The sequence below is a fragment of the Panthera tigris genome, chromosome B2 (assembly GCF_018350195.1).
Source record: "Panthera tigris isolate Pti1 chromosome B2, P.tigris_Pti1_mat1.1, whole genome shotgun sequence".
Taxonomy (NCBI): domain Eukaryota; kingdom Metazoa; phylum Chordata; class Mammalia; order Carnivora; family Felidae; genus Panthera; species Panthera tigris.
Window position 1 is genome coordinate 79,747,453 of NC_056664.1, and position 25,783 is coordinate 79,773,235.

General features: G+C 43.3%; 1 protein-coding gene across 5 annotated transcripts in view; it reads left to right on the forward strand.

Moving 5' to 3' along the window:
* The window catches only part of ANKRD6 (ankyrin repeat domain 6), an 82,900-nt gene extending 57,302 nt beyond the window's left edge, over positions 1-25,598 (forward strand). For 2 of the 5 annotated variants that reach the window (XM_007076929.3, XM_042986805.1), the window contains exons 5-15: positions 1,271-1,369; positions 3,001-3,099; positions 5,018-5,116; positions 6,305-6,382; positions 10,223-10,327; positions 11,653-11,787; positions 12,100-12,285; positions 12,748-12,900; positions 20,206-20,319; positions 21,061-21,187; positions 22,589-25,598. In XM_007076929.3, the coding sequence (XP_007076991.2) occupies positions 1,271-1,369; positions 3,001-3,099; positions 5,018-5,116; positions 6,305-6,382; positions 10,223-10,327; positions 11,653-11,787; positions 12,100-12,285; positions 12,748-12,900; positions 20,206-20,319; positions 21,061-21,187; positions 22,589-23,160 (1,767 nt within the window). In that variant the 3' untranslated portion in view covers positions 23,161-25,598. The remainder of the gene's footprint in view (positions 1-1,270; positions 1,370-3,000; positions 3,100-5,017; positions 5,117-6,304; positions 6,383-10,222; positions 10,328-11,652; positions 11,788-12,099; positions 12,286-12,747; positions 12,901-20,205; positions 20,320-21,060; positions 21,188-22,588) is intronic. The other 3 variants (XM_015535208.2, XM_042986806.1, XM_042986807.1) reach the window with 2 other exon arrangements.
* Positions 25,599-25,783: the final 185 nt, after the last annotated feature.

Sequence of the window (25,783 nt, forward strand, 5' to 3'; positions counted from 1 at the left end):
AAGGTGCAGCAGGAGGTTGATAACCACTGAGTTCACTAAACCCTCAGGTTTACAACCCCCAACTTCCTGGAGGGAGCAGTGAGGAAGAAAGATTCTACCAGGCTACTTAGAGCTAAGGGTATGAGAGGGGAGGTAAGTGAACCAGTGACGTACAGTTTTGTTGTGTGTGTGTTTTAATAAAACTCATTCCTCTTTTCAAGAGGTGAGGAACAGAACATCTGTGAGTGTGTCCAGACAGTGCTGTGTGATCCAGATCCTGGGTGAGGCAAAGCTGTAAACAGGCAATGAAATAGCTTTGAGCCCACACAGTTGCAGTCCTGACCCAGCTTTTTAGCTCAGCCGAACAATCACCGAGCTTATAGATTTAACCTCCGGTATGCTCCTAGGCCCTCTCTAACACTGAATCTCCTCTTGTGCTGCCTGCTTTTCTTGTTACTTTTCTTTATGAGCAGCTTTTGTGGGCACTGTTTGCATGGTTTTAAAAAGTTCTGTTCATGTCATGAATTCTTTCTGTAAGATTACTGTGGACATTATTCTGACCCTTGTCTGTCACTTTTACTTGGCATATTGAGGATAGAGTCCAAAAAGCTAGAGGGTTTCTATTTGTATGGTAAGTGATGGATGTAATTGTATTTCCTGCTATGTGGGTACCTCATCCATAGTTCAAATTTTGATGTTTCAAGGAGAATACAAGAATGGATGATTTTCGAGAGGCTTACAAGTTGAATCTCAGTTACCTGCACTTATAGGAAGTGGCCTGTTTTGCCTTTACTCCAGGGGTGTTTTGTAGCCACAGCTATTATCTGTGTTGGCCAGGAAGGATGCAGGCCTCTTCAAAAGGAATGGAACGTGGTGCTGTGTGCACAGCATTTTACCATTAAGTAAATACTCTCCTAGGCACTCTGAATTCATCCTCACAGCCTCAGGACGTAGGGGTCACACTCCATTTAACAGGTAAGGAATTCAAGACTGAGAATAGTTAAGAGCCTTGACCGGTGGGTGACTTTCAACTCGTAAGTTGTAGAGCTGGGACTTGGAACCAAGGTTTTATGACAGATGTGCCTCTTGTGCCCATTTGGATTCCACATTAAATGTTCTTGCCACTGAAACACCTCTGCTGGGATCACCAATCAGGAAGCAGAGAATGTGAGCGTTGACTATCTCCCTGTAAGCGTCACCCCTCTGCAAAGCCTGCCCGGCGCAGGTCTGGCGCAGGTCTGCCGAGAAGCTTGTCGCTAACGTGTCCTCCCTTCTCTTGCCTCTCTCCAAGGCGGGGAACACGGCTCTGCACCTGGCCTGCCAGAACAGCCACTCCCAGAGCACACGAGTCCTCCTGCTGGGCGGGTCCCGAGCCGACCTCAAAAATAACGTGGGTGAACAACACCGGCTTCTCTTGTGCTCTCTTGTGTCACCTAGGAAAATAACTCCGAAAGCATACTTGAGTGTTAACATCTGGAAAATGAAAATGTGAAAAGCATTTGGGGACTATCTATAAAGTATTCTTTTTTTTTTTTTTTTTTTTTTGCTATGTCCTAAGGGGTTCTCTAGGGTCGGAAGAGTCATCAAGACTCAAACACTATTTTTCTCCCCCCTTCTTTTCCCTTCACTCCTCAGCCTGGGTTTGTTTTAACATTTCTCACAGCGTGTGCTGGCAGATGAGCCTAAGAAACCTGCCCACATATTGTTGTACAGTTGATGCCATCCAGGGGAGGTCTGATGCTCCTTGGCCAGCATCTACAAATCGATTACCCAGGTGCCCTTGAGATGAGCCGATGGGTCAGTAGTTCTTAGAGAATGCTTAACTTTCAAGGTCACATGGGTGTACCTCCTCCCTCTAAAGCAGCCGTTTTTCCTTGGTAAGTCCCATGCCTCAGGCTCTCAACTAGAGATTGAGGCTTCCCCCACCCCCACCCACACACACACAAAAAAAGGCTTAGTTGAGGTCTCCCTGAAGGCAGACTCTTCTACAGTGGGTCTCAGAATGCCCTGAACCTTGGCTTTGGGCTTGGCTCCTTTTTTTTTTCTCTTTAATATTTATTAAAAAAATTTTTTTAACGTTTTATTTTTTGAGAGACTGAGACAAAGTGTGAGTAGGAGAGGGGCAGAGAGAGAGGGAGACACAGAATCCAAAGCAGGTTCCAGGCTCTGAGCGGTCAGCACAGAACCTGATGTGGGGCTCGAACCCATGAATGCGAGATCATGACCTGAGCCAAAGTCGGATGTTCAACTGACTGAACCACCCAGGCTTCCCACGTGTGCTCCTTCTTAATCCAGGGGAGAAGGTTATGCTGAGTGGTTGCCATCTCTAGACAAAGTTAGGATGAAAACCTCAAGAAAACACTGCAGAATGTCATGACTTTGTCTCCCGTTTTGTCTCTCTGGGAGCAGCTTAGCCTGTGACCACCAAGGAAGATCTTGATCCTGAGTTTTTCTGAATGTTCTGTTTTATGCCCAGTGATTGCTTCCTCATCAGCTCCCCAGACTACTCTGCCCCATATGAGATATTGGAGTCCTGCTAAAATGGAATGCAGCTCTAATTTTTTTAGAGCACATGTGATCTTAAAATCTGACCGCTCTCCCTGCTGCCCTGTCCTTTGAGCCATGAGGAACCCATGATGGAAAAGGGCTCATTTCCAAAGTGGTGCTGTTGGTCTTAATTCGTTATACTCTGGAGCCTTTGGGCTGCAGGAGAGGCTGTGGTCAGTGGATTCTTATCAAGTGCTGGGTAAGCAGAGCCTGCCTTAGCTCTTGTGACGGCCTTGTGGGGGGCAGGCACCCAGTGTATGAGACCTGAAAGAGTCTGCATGGCAGAATGCAGGTGGGGCTGCAGACAGCACGGAGCTGCGAGTCTTGGAGTAGTGTCTACGGTAAAAGGAATCATTTCAATTCAGGCTGATACCCTCTAAAGAACATATGCTAGTCTGCCAGTTTTTTTAATGATTTTTTTTTAACTTTTTGTAATTGCTCAGATTGTGCTCAGAGTTTGATTTCTGTCCGCAGGCAGGCGATACCTGTTTGCACGTTGCTGCACGCTATAATCACTTGTCCATCATTAAGCTCCTCCTCAGTGCTTTCTGTTCTGTCCATGAAAAGAACCAGGTCAGTGCATGTGTCCTCCCCATGGCCGCCAGGCCCCATTCTCACAAGGCTGACAGGTGTGTTAGCACAAATGGGGGCAGAGGTCTGGGACCGGGCCTGTGCTGCCCTTTGCATGTGTGTTCCACTGAGTCCCCGTGGTCCTGATTTATCTGGCCTCCTAGAGGGAAGAGAGCCTGCTCTTATTCCAGTGCGTATCTCCACATTTGCATATTAAACATATTCTGAAGATCTTGGGGCAGGTTTTGCTTTTAATGCTTTTTACAAAGGAAACCCACAAAGAAGACTGTGGCTTAGTAAATAAGCAAGGGAATTAGAGTTCTGTTCCTTGCCCTGCCACTTTGATCGGATGAAGTCTCTGGTCTCTGTAAAATTGGGTATGTGGTCTGTATCTGTCCGTATAGTGGGGGGTGTGCAATAAAGCTGTGATTACCACAGTGTTCCATGGAAATGTGCATGATTTTCAGTAGTTTAGATTTTTTTAAATGTCTTGGCATTTATTGATACCTGAATGATAAATTGTTTGACATTTCTGCATTTGGGTACATATATTTGAAGTTTTAAAAATCATTATTCAGGTTAACCATGCCCCATAACAGTGGTTTCTGATCCTGGCTGCACATAAGAATCAACAGGGCAATTATAAATACCATTCCTGAATTCTACCCGAGTTTAAATGACCAGAATCCAGGTAATGGGATTGTTAGAAAGTTCCTGACCTGAGTGTGCAGTCAGGATTGAGAACCACTGACACAGCTAAATACATCCTGTCATTCTGCAGCCCCCAACAGATTCTGGTCCATCAGATTACCTGTACCCAGCCCCCACTAACCAGTGGTTCTGCACCTTGGCAGGATGTTTCAGGCACCTGGGAGCTTTAAAAATCACCACGTCCAACCTACAATTCAGAACAATTAAATGCATGCCAGGGGCGGGACCCCAGCATCAGTAGTTAGTAACGCTCCTCCACTGATTCCAGCGTGCAGCCAGGATTAGAAACCACTGCCCAGTACACACAACTAAGTGACTTGGCAACGAACTAAACGTTTCCCTGGCTACTTTCAGTGGGGGAGGGCCATGGGATAGTGGCGTTTTCATGCTGCCCAGGAAAACAAGTTATCTGGAGCTTTACTTGATCACCCAATGGGAGCGGATGGATTATTTAACATTTGTATTGGCCTGGTTTATTCATAGCCTTCTGCTTGGGGAAACACCAGAGTTTACATATGGAATTGGCCCATCAAGCTCCATTTGTCTATAGCCTCCTTTCATGGTTGATTGTCTGAACTTTTTTTTGATATATAAAGAAAATATGAACTTTATTATAGGCTATTTGGTAAGAGGTTGAAAACAGCTGGTCTTAAGTGAACACTGATTTTTTTCAGTGACTCCACCCAAACGAAGAATACCCTGAGCCTGCAAAGTGATTCCTAGTGGGCCCTTCACATTCCAGCAGGTGGGAATGTGATCCCACGTGGGATCCTCCCCCCGTGTTTGTAGAAGTAACTACTTTCACAGCTTTTGCTCATTCTAGCGCTCAGAAATCAAGGGGCCCTCTGGGCAGAGGGATATGGTACAGAGCTCTGTGATGGCTAGCCTGCTGGCCCCTGGCTATCTGTCCGTCATCCTACCTTGGTGTAAAGCTTCAGGTCCCCATTCTCAACAACCCCAGATTGCCCCTCTGTCCTTCCCTGTGATTTCTAGTATCCTCAGTCAGAAAGGAATGCGATCTTTGTACATAGGTCATTTTAAAGCGATCTCTTTAAGGAGAACCACGTAACCCTTGAGCAAAGGGTTCCCTATCAGTCTAAGGCCAATCCTAATTTGAAAAGCTACTTACCAGGCCATGGGATGAAAAGCCGGAAGGCTGTGAGCCATGATCAGATGGAGTTTAGCTGCCTTTCTTCTGATTTAATTTCAGGCCGGAGACACAGCACTTCATGTTGCTGCTGCCCTAAATCACAAGAAGGTGGTTAAAATCTTACTGGAAGCTGGAGCAGATGGAACCATTGTTAATAATGTAAGTTAAGCTGCAACAGTGTTTCTAGAAATCATTCCCACCCCTTTCCAGAATGGAGTGTGTTGTTACTTACCTCACCTCCTGCAGGGCACACAGCCTCCCTTAGCCTTACTTTATAAGAGATTAGAGGTCTGCTAACAGGAGAACCCCAGAGGCCGGCTTGAGGGAACCCTTGCTCATAGCAGCTCCATGAGTTGATGAGCCCTAAAGGTTCATCTCTAGACTCCTAGCTCAAGTGAGCATATCCTGGCAGGAAAAGGAAGGTCAGGGGTGTCTAAGTAAACTGACAAGTGGATGTTACTGAAAGTGAGTTCCTGCCCTGTAAACAGACAGGGTCCTCAGAAAAGTGGCCACATGACCATCAGATTAATCATCCTCAAAACTCGAACTCCCTTCTCCAAAATCACCTTATTCCTTCCTTCTTTCTCTTAATATCCCACCCCACCATTGTTCCCTCTCTCTCCTAGGTCCTATGGCAGGCACCAGCTCAGGCACCCTTTCTTCCTTAAGGCTGACCTGTGGTCTGAAGTAGCACAGACTGACAGACTAAGAAAGGCTGGGGGTGGAACCGTTGTATGGAGGAGGAAGTCCCCGCCTTCCTCCTCCTCTTCGACCTGTATTGGGTGGTGCACCATTGTGCCTGTCCCCTGGTGCCTTTCCCTTCTTTTGAAGGGAACTCCCTACTTTTTGGCTTCATCTCCCTAGAGCCTCCATTATGGCCATAGCTACCTAATTGTCTCTCACAGTCCAGGTCCTGAAACTGTGTGGCTGTGCCCCAGTCTGCCCTTCCAAGTGCCTTCTCCACTTCTCCAGGGAAAATTCATTGCTTGGCTGGACTTTATGATCCTTTGTGTTTCTTCAACTAAATCTTCCCCTTTGGCCCTGTCTGATGTTTACATTCTCTCCTCTCTCTTCCAGGAAGCATTCCTTGGTGGGCAGGTATTCCAGAGCTTTGCTTCCTAGAGCACTTACCCTCTGTTGTTATTAATCGTTGGGCCCTCAGGTGTGATTTGGCCCCCTCGTCGAATGGAGGAGGCTCAAGAGTGAGGCCAGGTCTTCTGTGCGATTGTATTTTGTTGGGCACGTGTAGGTGCTGGTGTGACTGAGCACAGAATTGCTGTCCCAGTTGGGCTAGGGTGCAGGGTTGGTCTCTCTTACTCACTTGTCCCCCACTTTGCCTTTCCTTAGGCAGGCCAGACTCCACTGGAGACTGCCCGCTACCACAATAATCCGGAAGTTGCTCTTCTCCTCACTAAAGCTCCCCAGGTAGGATTGATTACATTTTCCATTCTATTGATTATGTGGGGCTGCAAAGTTGTTGTGATTCTCTGGCCATCTACGAAAGCCAAATCAAACTAACTTAAATAGGAAACTGATGGGCTCACAACCAGGCAGTGGAAAAGGCAGGAATCCATTTGGGGCTTCTAAAATAACCAGAACAAGAGACTTCAAGTTCAGTAGGCTTGTCTTCATACACAGGCATCATTTCTTCCCCGTGGCTGGATCATTGGCATTACCAGCTTTGTGGACCATAACTCCACAGGTTCTCAGGGAAGAAGTTCTGGTTGCAGAAGAGGATCATGATTGGCGAGCTTGGGGCAAACGGCCTGAATGAGCAGGACAGGCACTTTAGGAAGATAGCTGCGTCCATCTGACTGTATGGTTAGAGGGGAGGAGCCTTTTCTAGAGAAAGGTGGGAGGAAGGGATCCCGGTCTGGGTGAACAAAAAAAAAAAAAAAAAAAAATTTTTTTCATACGATTGGTTTAATTTTTTTTCAGCAGGAGAAAAAAGAATAAAGTTACAAGATTCTTTTAATATTTTCACAATGTTTCACACGTCCATTAGAGGCAGTTAAGTATAAAATAGCTTTCTTTCCTTTTTTTATTGAATAATGGTATTTTAGGCATTTAAGTTAAAAAATTGATATCATTTGAGCTGAGATTGAAATCCTCTAACAGATTTAGTAATTTATAAGCTATTCATCATTTTAGTGCCCTGAAATAACTGTTTTTGTTCATATTCCCTTTCAGACACATGATTTGTACAATTGTGCCTACCCTTTTGTATGCTGCCCTTTATCTTAACTATAATAGAAAAACGTTCTGTAGTTCTCAAAATTACTCATCATAATGGAAGCCAGTATGCTTTTTTTGTTGTTGTTGCTGTCCAATATTTTGTTAACCTAAATGTCCAACATTAAGGAAATGGTTTGTTTCCCCATCGGAGCCGCTCTGTATTACATTACAGTGAAAACTGATTTGTTTTCTACCTTATTCTGACTAATGTTGTGAGAAGATAAAGTCTCGGAGAGCCGGAGGAAGATTCCAGATACCAGCCTGCTGCATCAGAGCCTGATCCCAGTCAACCGAAGGGTCTGAATGGCCTTCGGGTCATTTAAATTTTAAAAACCTACCTGATATAATGAGCAGTTTGTGGAAGTAGTTAAGATTTTTGTCTTTGGAAAACTGGTCACCCTGTTCCCTGTGGAGTTAGTGCTTCTCAGTAGCGTCTGGACATCCTTGGAGCCTCTGACAGGCATGAGTCAGGTGGTCCTTTGGAAAAAGTTTCCACCTCTTTCCAACTATTTGCAAACAAATTATTACTGGAGTCACATCCATGAATCCTGATAGCAAAAGGCTGGTCTCTTACAGATCAAAAAGTACAGGATGCTATAATAAATGTCAGAATTTATCTCTGTTATCTGGCATTTCAGTATTGGCAGTTTGGACAGCCAGCTGTGTCCTCAGCCATGTGAAGATCATCAAATTTTGTGGGGTGTAGTATCCCCCAAGGTACAGACTTACAGGCCTTTGATCCCCCTGTCCTTTGTCTCCAGAACTCAAGGATCTGTGTTCTTAGGGGAGAGGCTTTCCCATGGACCATTTTCCTATGTGGTTCTCCTTTACTGTTTCCATTTTAAAAAATGACTTCAGTTTTTCCATGCCCATTTGAATAGCAAATAGGATGACATCTTATGGAAGTATTTTACACGATTGTATATGCTAAACCCTGTTCTCAATATGAACGAGGAACTTTGGAATATGCATAAAATTGTATACATGTTGTTCTTTTGTTCTCAAGTTACAGAACTAGCTTTCCTCTCTGTGTGAAACAGGAAATTCCTTTGCCTTGGCACCTTAGTGGACCGTGGATTTCAATGGCTCACAGCAGTACTAAGATCTTTCTAAAGATCCATATTCCCCGATTTCGGTGAACTAGAAAAGATTGATGACGTTCCATTGGTAGATGATATGGTTCGCTGAGAAAGGCTGTACGCCATGGAAAGTTATTTGCACTGGCTAATAACCTGGTCTGTGGAGGGAATTATTCTGATGATTTGGGTGACCTCTGAGTATCCCTTCTCATTTTAGATTGATATATTCACAAATGCTTTTGAAAGTGAATTTTGGATTGATGCTGGGGCTGTATCCTGTTCTAAGAGCCCATAAACCGAATGAGCAGTGGGCATTAGTCACTTCTCATCAGACTTGACTTCCTAGTGAGTCTGAATTTAGTTTCAGAAATGGTTCTCAGACCTTTTGATCTGGGGACATCTAACGTTCTAGAGGCCCATTAAGAGCTGTGTGTGAATTATATCTATTAATAGTGTCCATGTTTGAAATTTGAGAAATGTTAAAGATGGTAAGTTCATTTTGTAACAAATAGCATCGTCTTTATGAGCAATAACTATTTTTCAAAACAAAAGTTATGGGAGAAGAGTAGGTAGCATTATGTTACATTGTTGCAAATCTCCTTACCGTCTTAGTGGAAAGTCGGAGGGCTGCCCTCTACGTCTGCACGTGACCCACTGGGGTGTCGTGTGCAGCTTCTGGTAAACACTGCTGTACAATCAGTGAGAGGGAAAAAGTCGACATTGTTACGCTGTCATGAAAATAATTTTAGTTTCATGCACCCGGGGTTCCCTGGACACTTTCAGAGCTGTTGGCTTAGAGGATGAGAATACAATTTAAAAATCTGGTTTAGCCACAGGCAGATGTCGTCAGGAATTCTCCATTTAGATTGTACCGCTGTCCATAGAGGTTCTTCTTGTCATATGATGTCACTTGAATTTAATGAACACAAGAAAGGTGAACATTTAGATGAAAGCACTATGCTGAACTTCAGAGAACCCTTCTCTATCTACAGATGAAGACCATAAAATGTTTTATTGCAAAAAAATTAGAGCTTGAAGAAGTGTTTTCCCTTTCTGGACCTCCTTAGTGAGAGGGAGTGACTCTGGGGCTGGAAGTAAAAGGCCATGGGTTGAAAGCTTCTGCCAGCTCAAAGCTCTGTACTCTGGTTAAACTTCCTCTGGCCAATTAAGCAACTCGAGGGACCAAGGCAGGAGGGAGGCACCTAACAGTGCCTGAAAGTCCAGGGTATGCCAGCCACTTGCTTTGTCTTGGTTAATTCCATTAACTCCCCGTATTTACAGAATACAGAAAGGGCAAATAACTTGCCAGAAGATCCTACAGCTAGCTGCTGCTGAATTCCAAAATCGGGCTATGGGACCCCATGTCTACTTGCCTGTGTCTGTTCCACCTTCCTGCCCTCTCGGGCAGGCCAAATGCTTCCTTTTGGGGAACAGATTCCTGCCCCATGGTTGGTACCATGGTTCACAGATGTACCTCAGTGTTTGAAGCAAACTAAAAACTGGCTTGAATACAGTTTGGTCAAGAGAAAATATGATGGGCTAGTTCAGGTCCAGCGTACCAAGATAACGAGACACTGCCTGGCGTGGGGCCGCTGTGTTGTGCGATGTCCAGGGGATGCCGTTCCTATCCTCGTCTGTGAGTGGTGTTCCCTGGAGTTAAGCAGTGCACAGCCTGCACACCCCCCTATGGCGACCGTGGCCTGGCACACAAATGCCTACTGTTGTCCTCGACCATAAGCTCCTTGAGATCGGGGACCATGTCCTACTTCCTGTAGGAGCCCAGCACAAGACCTCGGTGCCCAGCAGGCAGGCAGAGATGCGTGTTTGATGTGATTGCTTGGTCTCTCCCTAGGCTGGAAGTTCCACTAGATCAGAGCACCAGGTCCAAGGACAATGCTGTCACGACGCTGCACACACCGTGGTTTGTAACCGTGCCTCTTGCCTCCTTCAGGTCTTGCGCTTCAGTCGTGGGCGAAGCCTGAGGAAAAAGAGAGAGAGGCTCAAGGAAGAGAGGAGAGCTCAGTCTGTGCCAAGAGATGAGGTGGCACAAAGCAAGGTGGGGGGTAGCTCTCCCGCCCCTCCCAAACGTCACCCCCTTACAGAGGGTGGGAAACAATCTGGCTGTTCCTTCTGGGTTCATCTGGCAGCGGCCGTGCCCTCCTCTGTCTCTCCTTTCCGCTGGTTCTTCAAACTGTTGTCCGTGTTTTCCCTTTGGTTTCATGTCCTCCACTCCTCCAGGATTTCAGATCGTGTGCCTGTGTTGCCAGTCTTTCTCGGCATCCTTGTCTGGGCATAGTTTCTAGCCCCATGTGTCTGGGGCCTCATCACTACTGTGTGGACAGCACTGCCTCTAATGCTGGGCCCTTAATGGTATAGGGCAGTGATTTTCAAAATGTAGTGTCCACTGTGCCATCTGGGACCTTGTTAGAAACACAGAGTTGGGGGCCTCACCTCAGACCCACTGGATCAGAAACTCTGGGAGGGGGCCCAGCAATCTGTTCGAACAAGCCCTTCAGGTGATTCTGGTGTGGACTAAAGTTTGACAACCACTGGCCTGGGTCGCTTCTTCTCTTTCGGCTTGGGGAATGGATTGAGGCTGCACTAGCCCATGTGATTCCTCTGTTGCAAATTTAGAAAAAGATGCCCCTTGGGCAGCCCAGCCCTGCTCAGGGTGCATAAGGCGAAGAGAGCCAGAGCCGGATTTCAGCTCCCTCTGCTAGGTGCCCTTGTGCAGTGAACAGCTTGCACAACTGGAACGAACCATGCCTTTCAGCTCTCGCAGGAAGAAAAAGACTAGGATATAAAGACAACTTTTGGCACATAAAATTTTATACCGAGTGCTTATTGTTCTATTTCAAAATCCTCTTATCAGTTTTCAGGGTTAAGGCATTGTAACTCTGATTAAGTTCCTGTGGGTGAATTGTACATATTAATTTGTAAAAGTTCTTATAAGGACTAGAAATGTGATGTTTTCATTTCAGGGGGTTCTCCTACTCCATTATGAATTGTGAAGTCCAAGTTCAAAGAATAAATGGTTTTTTTGGTTGTTGTTTCTGTGGTTGAAATGCAAAAAAATTTAAAAATTTCTAATGCTGAGCTGTTTGTGGTAGCTTCCGGAAGCTCTAAGATATAGAATTAGACCCAAGACTCTGTTTACCTTGGCACCTAATGAAGTAAAAGCAAAATATTTAACCAACTGGGAAAGTCCTACATGTTCAGTTTAGACCACCAAGCAGTGTTCCCTCTTTGTCATCAGCTAAGGTTCCTGTGGGTCCTTTAGTGGATGCAATCTTGCAAACAGAATTTTACACCATTACAGAAGAAGGCAGAGGGGGCAATTAGAACTGGTTTCTGGGCACTTCTTTTTCCCCCCCTCTGTAGGGAAGTGTCTCCGCAGGAGACACCCCCAGCAGTGAACAGGCTGCACCCAGAAAAGAAGAGGCCAGAGAAGATGTCCTGTCTGCCTCCCCAGAGCCCAAGGCGAAGGACAACAGGCAGAGAAAGTCAAGGCCCAAGGTCAGGAGGCACGTGAAGGCAGCCAAGGGAGGGCCGGGAGGCAGGTTGGCCAAGGGCCCTGGGATCGCATCATGTCCAGTAGCTAAAATGCCACTGGACTTGGCTTGCTGGTTTGGAGCCAGAGCACGAAAATTAAATCTGGGTAACTTCAAACACAAGGTTAATGTGCTGATCTATTTCTTTGGACATGCGGTGCTTACAGTGGAGTGCCGTGAGACAAAGCAAGACGAGGGTGAGATGGGAGCCATTGGATGGGGCCCAGTCTTGCCCATGTCACAGTGCTCAGGGGTATTGTTGCTTCCTCTCCCACAGGCGTCAGCATTTTCTGACCCCACTCCACCAGCAGACCAACAGCCTGGACACCAGAAGAACTTACATGCTCACAGTCACCCTAAAAAGAGGCCCAGGCACCGATGTTCACCGCCACCCCCTCCCCATGAGTTCAGAGCGTACCAGCTCTACACGCTGTACCGGGGCAAGGACGGGAAGGTGATGCAGGTACTTCATGAGCCCTGTCTGGTCATAGGACCGTAGGCTTAAGCAAGGCTGTCTGTTTAACACTATTCCTGGGGGCTAATATCCACTTGCAGTGTTGACTTGGGAAGGCAATGAGCTTTGAAGATAAACCAGATGTCCCTCCCTACACTGCAGATACACCGCTGCTGCTGAGGCCCAGGCAAACGAGTAGTTACAAACCTTTGTGCACCATCCTTAAGTGACTAGGTAATCCTGAGGCTCCAGAGTAGATAAAAGCCACAAGGATTGGGACCGTGTCTTACCCTCTCTGAAGCTTCTCAGTGCCTGTTGGACCCACGGCTTGGCCCATTGGACATCCCAAAGTTATGCCTCCTCTGTCATCTGTATCCCCCTGGCATACTGACTGGCACTGGATGGGCACTCAAAACCAGTTTGTTGAAGGAGGGAATGAGTGGATTGATTCCTTTATTGTTCCCCTGTTAGGCACCAATAAATGGTTGTAGATGTGAACCCCTAATCAACAAGCTGGAGAACCAGTTGGAGGCAGCTGTGGAGGAGATCCGAGCAGAGCTGGGTTCGGTTCAGGATAAAATGAACACAAAGCTGGGGCATATGGAGAACAAAACCCAGCACCAGGTCAGTGAGTTGCCCCCCCCCCCCCACAACCCCCATGGCCAGATGTTCTGTCAGGAAATGAAATCAGAAGCTGCCCACACTGAGCACCCTTTGTATTTTGCAGACTGAGCTGAGTGCCTCGGGTGGACTCTCAGGGAAGAGGCTTATGTGATTTCTTCCAAGCGCATTTATTCAAAGTTTTTAAGAACCTGCTTAAATTGCTTCTGATTATAAAAATGATATATACCTATTACAGAGCATTTTCTTTAAATGTGAAATTTAGAAAGGAAAAGAAATCCCCTACAAGCCCACCACAGTGAGAAATCACTAGTAACATTTGGGTTTATTCTCTTCCAGTCTCTTTATGTTTGTATCCTGGCCCCTTTCCCACTGCACACACAATCAGAACAATCCTGTCTCTAGGTTTCTTTATTTTGAAAATTTTCAAAGAAGAGAAACAGTGAAACAGTGCAATGAAAGCATGTCTACTCTCCACCTAGACTCAACCATTTGTTAATATGTTGCCACATTTGTTTTGTGTCTCTCACATGCACCTGTCTTTCTCTTGAATCCTTTGAGATTTAGTTGGAGCCTGTCCTGACTTCTCACCTCTAAATACTTCAGAGCGCATCTTGACGAAGAGTAAGGACTTTCTCCTTTGTAGCACAATCCGTTATCATGTATGAGAAAATTAACAATGATTGCATCATATCCAGTCCGTATTGCGATTTATTCCGTTCTTCCAAAAGGTTTTCTTATAGCTTGTTTTTGTTTTAAATTCCAGCTCAGAATCCAGTGATTCTTTTGTGCATCTGGGTTATGTCTCTCTGGTTTCTTTTCATCTACAACAGTCTGATTCCTTCTTCCATCTTTTTCTTTATTCCTAGGATATTATCTTTTTAAAAAGTCTAGGCCAGTTGTTATATAGGATGTTCAATATTCTAGACATGTCTGATAGGCTCTTCATGGTATTATTTAACTTGCTCTGTCTCTGTATCTCTGTGAACTGAAAGTTAGGTCTAGAGCAGTGGGTCTCAAAGGTGTCATCCCTGGACCAGTAGCATCAGCATTATCTGGGAGCTGTGGGGGCAAAAATGACAATTCTTGGGCCTCATTCCAGATCTACTGAACTTAATTGTGAATAAACCTCTGGGGATGGGGTCTAGCCACCTGTGTTTGAACAAGACCTCCAAGTTTGAGAACCACTAGTGTCTAGATGCTTATTTCGGTTCAGATTAAGTATTTTTGGCAAGAAAATGTCATAGTTAATGGCGTAAACTTCAAATTATGTCACATCAGGAGGCACATAATGCCAGGATGTCTCCTTATTAATGATAAGTTTGATTACTTGGCTAAGTGAGTAACCACCATCTTTCTCCATCAAAGAATATATTTTCTCTTTGTAATCAGAAACGTATGGTGGATATAGATTTTTAAGTACAAAAGACACTTTAAAAAATGTATAACCTAGCCTATTAATAGGAAAAAATCCACATTACAGAAATATGAAATATAGCGATACTTATCAGAGATACCTTCCATTCCTGGTTTTGTGTATTTTCCCATAGATTTTCTCTTTTATAGATAGTACTTATATAGTTACCACTTTAAAACAAAAATGGAACTATGCTGTGTTTTTTCTTCTTCTTCAGCTTTTTTTTTTTAATGTTTATTTTTGAGAGAGAGACACAGAGCACGAGTGGGGGAAGGGCAGAGAGGGAAGGAGACACAGAATCCGAAGCAGGCTCCAGGCTCTGAGCTGTCAGCACAGAGCCCGATGCGGGGCTCGAACTCACAGACCGTGAGATCATGACCTGTGCTGAAGTTGGACGCTTAACCCACTGAGCCACCTAGGCACCCCTCTTCCTCAGCTTTTTAACTGCAGTAAAGTTGACACAGGTTGCACTACATTAGTTTCAGGCGTACAACATAATGATTGCACAAGTCCGTATGTTCTGCCGTGCTCACCACCAAGTGTGGTTACCGTCTGTTACCTTTCACCCTATGACTTCTTCATTCCGTAACTGGAGACCTGTACCTCCCACTTCCCTTCACCCACTTTGCTCATCCCCCCACCCCTTCTCTGGCAACTACCAGAGGAGTTCATACCTTGTTTCTGCTTTTTTTTTGTTCATTTGTTTTTTAGATTCCATATAAGTGAAATTCTATGGTATTTGTCTCTCTGTCTGCCTTATTTCACTTAGGAAAATGCCCTCTGGGTCCATTCATGCTGTCACAAATGGCAATATATTTTTTTTAAGATTTACCATTTTATTTTATTTTAAAGTTTATTTATTTTGAGAGAGAGCATGAGTAGGGTAGGGGCAGAGAGAGAGTGGGAGAGAGAATCCCAAGCAAACTCTGCACTGTCAGTGTGGAGCCCAGGGTGGGCCTTGAACTCATGAACCATGAGATGATGACCTGAGCTGAAACCAACAGTCTGACGTTTAACCAACTGAACCACCCAGGGTGCCCTGCAAGGTATTCTTTTTTATGGCTGAGTAATACTTCATTGTGTGTGTGTGTGTGTGTGTGTGTGTGTGTGTGTGGACACACACACTATATCTTATCCACTCATCTTATCAATGGACACTTGGGTTGCTCCTATATCTTGGCTACTGTAAATAGTACTATAATAAGAATAGGAATGCATCTATTTTTCCGAGTTAGTGTTTTTGTTTTCTTCAGGTAAATACCCAGTAGTGGAATTATTGGATCAAAAATGGTAGTTCTATTTTTAATTTTTGAGGAACCTCCATATTGTTTTCCACAGTGATTTTTATCAATTTACATTCCCACCAACAGTGCACGAGGGTTCCTTCTTCTCCACATCCTTGCCAACACTTACTTCTTTTTGATACTGGCTGTTCTGACTGGTGTGAGGCGGTATCTCATGGTTTTGATCTGCATTTCCCTTCTTAGTGTTGTTGAGCATCTTTCATGTGCCGTCTGCCATCTGTATGTTGTCTTTGGAAAAATGTCTATTCAGGTCCCCTGCCTATTTTTAAATCAAATTGTTGAGGGTAGAGTTGTATAAGTTCTTTATATATTTTGGTTATAAACCCCTTATTGTATATATCACTTGCAAATATCTTCTCCCATTCAGTAGGTTGCCTTTTCATTTCGTTGATGATTTCCCTCATGTGCAAAAGCTTTACATTTTGGTGTAATCCCAGTAAAGTTATTTTTGCTTTTGTTCCTTTGCCTGAGGAGACCTATCTAGAAAAATCTTGCTAAGGCTGATGTCAAAGAGATTACTGCCTATATTTTCGCCTAGATGTTTTTTGAGTTCAGGTCTCGCATTTAGGTCTTTAATCCATTTAAACTCATTTTTGCGTATGGTATAAGAAAGTGGTGCGATTTTTCTTTTGCATGTAGCTGTGTGGTTTTCCCTGCACCGTTAATTAAAGAGACTGTCTTGGGGGCACCTGGGTGGCTCGGTTGGTTGGGGTCTGATTTGGGCTCAGGTCATGATCTTGAGGTTTGTGGGTTTGAGACCCACATCAGGTTCTTTGCTGACAGCTCAGAGCCTGGGGCCTGCTTCAGATTCTGTGTCTCCCTCTCTCTGTCTCTCCTCTGCTTGCGTGCACACGTGCTCTCACTCTGTCTCAAAAATAAATATTAAAAATGAACAAGTATTAAAAATTTTTTTAATTTTAATTAAAAAATTTTTTTTAATGTTTGTTTTTGAGAGAGTGATAGAGTGTGAGTGGCAAGGGGCAGAGAGAGAGGGAGACACAGAATCCGAAGCAGGCTCCAGGCTCCAAGCTGTCAGCACAGAGCCCGATGTGGGGCTCAAACTCACCAACTGCGAGATCATGACCTGAGCTGAAGTCGGATGCTCAATCCACTGAGCCACCCAGGCACCCCTAAAAAAATATTTTTTTAAAGAAACTATCTTTTTCCTCCCATATATTTCTGCCTCTTGTGTTGTAGATTGACCATATAAGTGTGGGTTTATTTCTTGGCTCTCTGTTTATTGATCTATGTGTCTGTTTTTGTGCCAGTGCCATATTTTATTATAGCTCTGTAGTATATTTTTAAATCTCAGATTGTGAAACTGCCAGCCTTGTCTTCTTTCTCAAGATTGCTTTAGCTATGTGGGATCTTCTGTAGTTCCATACAAATTTTAGGATTATTCTAGTTCTGTGAAAAATGCTGTTGGTATTTTGATAGGGATTGCATTGAATCTGTAGATTGCTTTGGATAGTGTGGACATTTTAAAATATTGAGTTTCTAATCCATGAGCATGGAGTATCTTTCCATTTGTGTTGTCTTTAATTCTTTCATCAGTGCTTTATATTTTCAGAGTATAGGTCTTTTACCTTCTGGGTTAAGTTTATTCCTAGGTATTTTATTCTTTTTGGTACAAGTGTAAATGGAATGGTTTTCTTAATTTCTCTTTCTGCTACTTCATTATTGGTATATAGAAATGCAACAGATTTCTGTATATTAATTTTGTATCCTGCAACTTTACTGAATTCATGTATTCTAATAGGTTTGTGGTAGAGGCTTTAGGGCTTCCTATGTATAGTATCATGTCAACTGCAAACAGTGACACTTTTACTTCTTCCTTACCAATTTGGATACCTTTTATTTGTCTGATTGCTGTGGCTAAAACTTCTAGTACTATGTTGGATAAAAGTGGTGAGAGTAGACATCCTTTTCTTGTTCCTGATCTTAGGAAAAAGCTCAGGTGTTTTTTTGTTTTGTTTTGTTTGTTTGTTTGTTTTTTACCACTGAGTATGATGTAAGCTGTCATTTTGTCATATATGGCTTTTATTATTTTGAGGTATGTTCCCTTTAAACCCACTCTTTTGAGAGTTTTTATCATGAACAGATGTTGAACTTTGTCAAATGCTTTTTCTGCATCTAATGAGATGATTATAGAATTTTTATTCTTCATTTTGTTAATGTGGTGTATCATATTGACTTGTGGATATTGAACCATCCTTTCATCCCCAGAATAAATCCCACTTGATTGTGGCGATTGATCATTTTGAAGTATTGTTGAAGTTTGCTAATATTTTGTTGAGGTTTTTTTGTATCTATGTTCAAGAGATGATTTATCTGTAATTTTCTTTTTGGGGGGCATCTTTATCTGGTTTTGGTATCAAGATAATGCTGGCCATGTAGAATGTAGTTGAAAGGTTTCCATCTTCTTCTGTTTTTTGGAACAGTTTGGAAAGACTAGGTATTAACTCTTCTTTAAATTGGTATAGATTTGGTGTGTCTGTGGAGGAGAGGATTACCGAGTCTTCCTACCTAGCTATCTTGGATGCAAAGAGCCTTGGTCATCTTTGTAGCTTACACTGAAATTAAGTAATATGTCTTAGGTGTGTTGTTTCAATATGCTGTTTAATGGCGATGTACTGTTCTGGGTATGGAGTTACACATATAATTTGTTTTTTGTCTAGTATATGGTTTATTTACTTATTTATTTTTACCTCCAGTATAGTTAACATACAGTGTTATATTTCAGGTGTACGATATAGTGATTCAACAGTTCCATACATCACCCAGTGCTCATCACAACAAGTTCATTCCTTAACCCCCCTCACCTATTTCACCCATCCCCACACCCACCTCCCTAAATTACACATATTTTTGCTTCCAGATTTTTTCACTTAATTTGATATCCCAAGCATTTTTCTATGTCTTCCTTTTTGTTAGACTTTAAAGTTGCTTATAGTTCTTACTCTTATAAATAATGCTATGATGAACACTTATGTGTATAAACATTTGCTTCTCAAGTTATTTGCTCCTTTTTAGGATAATTGGGTCCATAGTTAAGATGTTTAAATCTCTTCATAAATATTAATAATCTACTAAATAAAAAGGTTGTATGAATTTACATCCTACAGGTAGGATAGGATATAAGTCGAGTCTCTGTCTCAAACCATTGCCATCACTAATATTATTTTTAAAGCTTATGCCAAATCGATTAAGTATATTGTTTAATTTTTATTTCCTTGTTTGTTGGTGAGGTAGAATGTTTTAGGTTTATTTGCTATTTGCCCTTCATGGAAAGCGCATTTAAGAACTCTTTTCCTAGTGCCGTAGTATATTAGTTAAGACTGTTTTGTAAATAAAACCCACTTCAGCTGGCCTAAGCCCAGTGAGGAGTGTATTAGATGAGTGCTGGACCAACCATCTCAAGGACCTTGCTTCAGTTCAAGGAGGGTGACAGATGGGTGTGTAAAACCTTAGTCCTAATTCCCAGTTCTAGGTGAAGGACTCTGGCATGGGCTCTGGTGCGGCATGAGTCCATGCCTGAAGCAATCAGCCGTGCCCCAGAACAAAGCTGTACGTCAACACAGTTGCTCTTGACAGAGGATAAGGACGTGGGTGGAGTAGGCCAATACTAGAAAACAGGAGAGCAGCTCACAGAAAAAACATGAGGGCTGAAGAAACAAAACAGAATGTGCTCACCACATCTCCAGAACTGCTGCTGCTTTTTTGATTTTTGAACATCATGTGTGTCCCTGACAGGAGAAGAGCTCACCTGTGAGCCCTCCTCACATCTCCAGAACTGGCCCTTCTTTGTGTTTGTGTTTTGAACATCTGATTGTGGAACAACCCTTGTGAGCTGGCCCCTGCTGACAAAGTCTCTCTCCCTGGTATGGACTTTGTCAAAACAGTGAAAGTTTGGCTTTCCTGGGTGTAGGGTCCTAATGGGAAATATCAAGATAAAGAGGGGAGGGGTATCCAGGAGGGCATGACTGGAAAGTGACCATCATTGGTTCTCTGGAGCACTCCCCTTGTACTCCTTCCTCACCCTTCTTCACACTTGGTTTGATTACTTTCAGTGAAGCACTGAAGGGATGTATTCACTAGGAACACTGGGTAAAAGCCCTGAGCATTCTGCTTCTTTTGCTATCTCATGGGCAGCTACTAACATTTTAAGGGCTTGGAGGGGTGTTAAAAATTAATTGAAAAGGGTAATGAAAATAATGAACAGCTCCATACTTCTAGAAATAGTTTTCCTTTCAATAATAGTCTTGGAAATAATGTTGTAAGACCTACAAAAATCCTTCTATGCACAAGGTCTGCATTGGCTCAAGTTGTATATTTACCATGTTCAGTCTTTTCAACCCCTTAGGAGGTAAACAATAAGAAAGAGGCCTTGGCTTATACAAAAACATGCTCAGGGATTGTGAAAAGCCAGGAGTTGGATGCATACTGGATGAAACTAGAATAAAAGAAGTTGAGGTTTGCCTCTGTTTTCACTGGTCCCTGCTGGTCCCCCAGAGCCCCAGAGGTCAAGAGACCAGGGCCCATCCTTAGATCGTCTCCATCCTCTGCTTTTTGCTCATTGAATCCTAGATGCGTGTTCTGGACAAGCTGATGGTTGAGCGGCTGTCGGCAGAGAGAACAGAGTGCCTGAACCGCCTGCAACAGCACTCAGATACAGAGAAGCATGAAGGGGAGAGACGACAGGTGAGAGCCAGGATCTGCCCTTAACTGGGGATTTACCACACATCTCCACTGAGTTAAGACCCATCATTGAAAACCCAGAGGCCAAGAACCCCTAATAGCATTCTTATTACATAGTGTGTCCTTCTTTTCTAACTCTGAAATGAAGTTAATAGGAAAGAGCATGTAATTCAGTTCATTTGTTGCTGAATATTCTGGTAATAGGTGGAGACAGAACAGTTAATGGAACACACCAGGAAAATGTGGTCTCTGCCTTGAATCATTTCTATGTATTGTACATTTGCTGGGTATTGCTCTGTAGTTGAACAAGATTTGGTTCCTGCCCTTGGAGTTTGTGGTCTACCCAAGACAACAGCCATAAAATGAGTATTTTTTGAGTATGTGAGAATTTATGCTCCTAAGCGGCCAGACATTCTTGATTTGTAAGATTTGGGAAGCTTTGGGTGTTCAAGGTAGGTCTGAGTCCCTCAATGAAGATTATAGAAACTATCACCATTAGTGCTATGTGCATCCTGGTCTACAGAGGGCAAGCAGAGAAGGCTGTGTGGCTTGTGGGAAGGGAGGGAGAGGTAGTCCACAACGTTTAGGCTGGTCAAGATGGTATCTCGAACTATCATAATTGAAAAACCCACTCTTGGTGGTTTACTTCATAAACCATGGATCCAATTCATCTGGTGTGTGTTTTTTGTTGTTGTTTTGTTTTGTTTTTTGTTTTTTTTTGCTGTCATTTGTTTTTCTTTTTAGATGTCATTGGTTGACGAATTAAAAACCTGGTGCATGTTAAAGATTCAGAATCTGGAGCTGAAACTTTCTGGAGATTCTAGGGCCTCTAGGACCAAATCCACACCATCTACTTGCGAGTCGTCTACAGGTAACGCATGTGCAGAGAGAGCCATTCCATTCAAAGGTGGTAAAACCCCCAGATATTGTTCTTTGCTGTATCCTGTGGACCTAGGATAGGTCTGTGGAAAACACTGGATTGTAAATTCTGTAGAGGCAAGGACATATTTTGCTTACTGCTGTGTATTCAGTTTCTATATGGTGATAAAGCACTCCTAGTTAAGTGCTCAAGAATATTTGAGTAAAAGAACATAGAGTAAAAGGATTGTTGACTGGTGACAGCAGTGTTTGAGGTATGATGTTGATGGTGTCAGAGTGGGCCCCAAAGATGAAGATTGATGAATGGACACTGGTCTTCTCAGCAGGTCTCTTGCTCTGGCTCTTGTTCTTGCTTCTCCTTTCTTCTCTTTCATCAGCCTTTTGCCTTTGTCCAACTGTGGAAAACTTCCTTAAACAGCAGTTCATGTATTAAAGCTGCCCCAGGTGCTAGATAACATGACCTTTCAGACAAAGCATCTTTTCATTAGCCACAGTGATTATACTCCATGATGATAATTTTGAGGATAATCAGAGCCTTTGTAATTAGGCCTCCATGGGGGATTTTCATGTCAAGTGTGTTCTGTTACCATAGACCATCTTTGGAACTGTGGTAACATTGGGGAAATCCTGGGCAAATTTTTCATGATCGGTCTAGTTATGGAGCTTGGCTGGAGCTCTGGGTATGGAGAATATGACCACCTCTCCAAATTGGAGCTTGGGTCAAGCAACTACTAACTGGGCCTATGGTGTGGAAAAGGCCCAGAAATTAGGGAATGGGTGTGTGTGTGTGTGTGTGTGTGTGTGTGTATAATTTTAATGTTTTTGTTTATTTTTGAGACAGAGACAGAGCATGAGCAGGGGAGGGGCAGAGAGAGAGGGAGACACAGAATCTGAAGCAGCTCCAGCCTCCGAGCTGTCAGTACAGAGCCCGACGCAGGGCTCAAACTCACAGACTGTGAAATCATGACCTGAGCTGAAGTCGGTCGCTCAACCGACTGAGCCACCCAGGCGCCCCAGGGAATGGGTATATTTATTTCCCTCAGTACATGCCCAGTTCTGTTTGGGACACACTTGGTGAGCTGTCATCCTTAGCAATCACAAAATGGTACCCAGAGCCTTTTAATGAAACTGGCTAAAGGAAAGGCCAGCAGCTGCTTTTGGCTTAGATGCCACCAGTGTGGTTAACATCATTTCCCATGAAAGCCCTGACAAGCCAAAATGATAACCAGGGGCAAGTGGAAGGGAAGGGCAGAGCAGAAGCTGCACATGGTGGTTGGCGATTGAGAAGGCCTGATGGTTTACGGGATTATCAGGACTCTCGAACGCCAGCCCATAGCCACATGACTGTGTGAACGTGGATTTACTCTGAGTTTTGTTTTCCTTCTGCAACTAGGCGTGGATCAGTCTGTGGCCACTGCAGGTCCGGTAGCGGCTTCTGACAGTTCTCCTCAGGTGGTTAGGCCCAAGGAAAAGGCCTTCAACTCCACTGCTACGCACAGACTACAGCAGGAGCTGTCTTCCTCAGACTGTACCGCGTCCCGACTGAGGAATGTCAAGGTCCAGACAGCCTTGCTACCCTTGAAAGAGGCGGCCAAGTGTGATCAGCAGGCTGGGCCCTGTGTTGACAGAGGCACCCAAACCAAGAAGTCTGGGAAAAGTGGGCAGACGAGGCATCGGCCCCAGCACCCGGCACCCGGCACCGCCGGTGGGCAGCCGCCCCCGGCAGCGGGCAGTGAGCAGACTGCCTCTCACGTTCGAGACACCTCCCAGGCTCTGGAGATTACCCAGTATTTTTTTGAGGCTGTTTCTACCCAGATGGAAAAGTGGTATGAGAGGAAGATTCAAGAAGCGCGAAGCCAAGCCAGTCAGAAAGCCCAGCAAGACAAGGCCACCCTGAAGGAACATATTAAAAGTTTAGAAGAAGAACTTGCTAAACTAAGGACTAAAGTGCAGAAGGAAAATTAGAATCTGGGAAGTGGCCTGAGAAGGGATTCTTGATGATTTCTGCTTTTGCATCTATAGAACAGCTGTGCCCAAGATGTCCATTCTTGTGCACGTAGCAGACTTGCCTTTAAAAACAAAAAGTCAAATTGCTGAAATGTGCCAGGCACACGCTTTCCTGCGCCCTGAAGTTATGAAACTTCAACAGTGACCACCAAAGCCAGGGGAAGCTTGCTTTGTGTTAGGTTTCATTACAAACTTAAAACCTCGGTCTGGGTTCATCTGAGGTTCAAAAGCTCAGATTAAGTGAGCCACGCTAAGAAACGGAAAGATGTGTAAAGCCTAAAGCCTAAAATTCAGGATGTGTGAAATAACATAAATCAAAAGGAAGAAAAATTAATCCCTTGTGAACTTTAGTCATTCATGTGAGCACTCCTGTGGTGCCCAGATGAGAGCATCTTTCTGTACGAGCTATGGCTGAGATGTGCTGAATCCTCTCTTGAATTCCTAATTCTTAAAGTGCTGACCTTTTAACCAGATGAAAACTCACCAAACTGATTTTGAGGAGAAAAAGATTTTCATGATGTCACTAGATCCAATATATGTTAAAATATTTTGCAGTCAGAGGGTATTTAAATGATGAGTAATTGGCTACTAGCACTGGGAATATTTGTTAATAAACTCAAATGAGAAAGGTTCAAATCATTTGGTCATGATTTCTGTATTTTCAGTCAAAATACAGAAACACTACAGTTGATTAATCCTACCAATTTTGAAGCAGATTAATGGAAAAGCATTCACCTAACAATTACCTGAAACTTCTATAAGCTATCCATAATCAAACCCAGTTAACCAAGAGTACCTTTCTAAATTTGAGCTTCTCAGTCTACATTTTATAAAGAAATAAGGCTATTTCTTAAAAGTATTTCACTTCTAATTGTATACGGTCATTGATGAACCTCAGAAGTTACCCACTGCTTTGCAGTCTTTATGTCAAGGTAAAAATTGTCAACTCAGTCTAGACCCCACAATTCCCCATCTTGTGAAGCCCCAAGGATTTTCCTCTCCTCTGTGGAGTATATAAGTTGTAAAAGTAGCTTGGATATGTTGAAACTTTGGATTTAGTTATCTTTTAAGCTTCTTGCCCCTTGGTATGTGGAATTATATTCATCTCCTCAAAATTCCATGTATGCAAAGAAATGTCAATTCTATTTCCATTAACCCCAGAACTGAGAAACTGTTGTCTCTAAGTTTGAATAAAATGTTGCTCACTGAGCCAAAGAAAAAATGATTTCCTGACATGGGAACACCCAGAAAAACAAAGTATGTTTTTAGTCCCTTTGTTCTTGCCTAACAAGCTCAGTTTTTGTTTTCTTAACAGTGAAAATCTATAGATCTAGATGTAGGTCACCATTACACAACCTGGATAGGGAATCAATTTAATATTCTCCCAAGTTTATGTTCATGTGCGTGTTAGTCTTGTTCCTCAGCTACTGTTAAGAACGTCTGATTCTTCCCCAGAGGATCTTGTTGCACTCATGTAGAGGTACTTTCCTTTTCTCATCTCCGTTCCTAATGCAGAACCACAGAATTGCAGAGCTAGGTGGTACCTTCAGTTTTTTAAATCTTTCCCTTATCCAGCATCACTGAAATCTTCAGGAGCTTTCCTCAATATACATCAGTTTCTTAAGAACTGCCGAATACTGAGAGAGGAAATCCTAAGATGTTCAGTAAGTTGTGGTCTAAGCAGGAGTTCTTTTCACTTACCAAAATAGCTGTTATCTCAAGGAGTATCCTTGTTGAGAAATGAAGACAAATTTTATCTAGACTACGGAGTGCTGTGGTAGGAAGTATTTTGATTATGCAACCCCTACTCATCAGAAGCAGGCAGCTTACCATTGTGAACTGGATATTTTTGCCAAAGTCACAGGGAAGAGACTAGGGAGGACTGAGAAGGGTCAAAGGCACCTAGTCTGACAGGTTACATGGATCTTTCTCTACTAGAACGGAAAACCAGTAGAGGTGAGGAAACGGGATCAGTCTGCCTCCTAACCCAGAGAGATGGCAGCATCTCAAGGCCACTGCAATAGCTTGTTTTAAACAACTGGGTTTTTGTTCCTTAGTATTGTCAAAAACTCAACTATGGGTCTGATGTGTATTTTTCCTTTTTTCCCTTGTGCTATCTGCTAAAAGGAGCAAATGCCACAATAGTACTTTTCCAAAGAAGCAAAACTATTAATTTATTGGCTGTCATGTGGGTTGTGTTTGAAACAGAGATTGGAGCTTTCAATAGCTATGGGGAAAAATGATGTAAAACACAGAAAAGTTGCAGAATATTGCAGTGGGGTTTTTTGTTGGTGAATTATTGCATTGAATATAGTAAATATCTGTGATTAGATTGAATATAGTTCTAATCATTTGACTTTGGGGGCCCAAAATAAAGTGATGTTTTCACATTTAAATCTTTTTTTTTTCAGTCAAGCGTTGATACTGCAGAGATATGTTGTCTTCTATTTAATATTTTTATTAATTTGAATTTGTCTCTTCCAAGCATTAAATATGGTTCTCAACACTATGGATACTGAAATCCTTATTTAAAAAATGCAAGTATGACTGCTTTGTTTAGTGTACATTTTTGTTTCTGTGG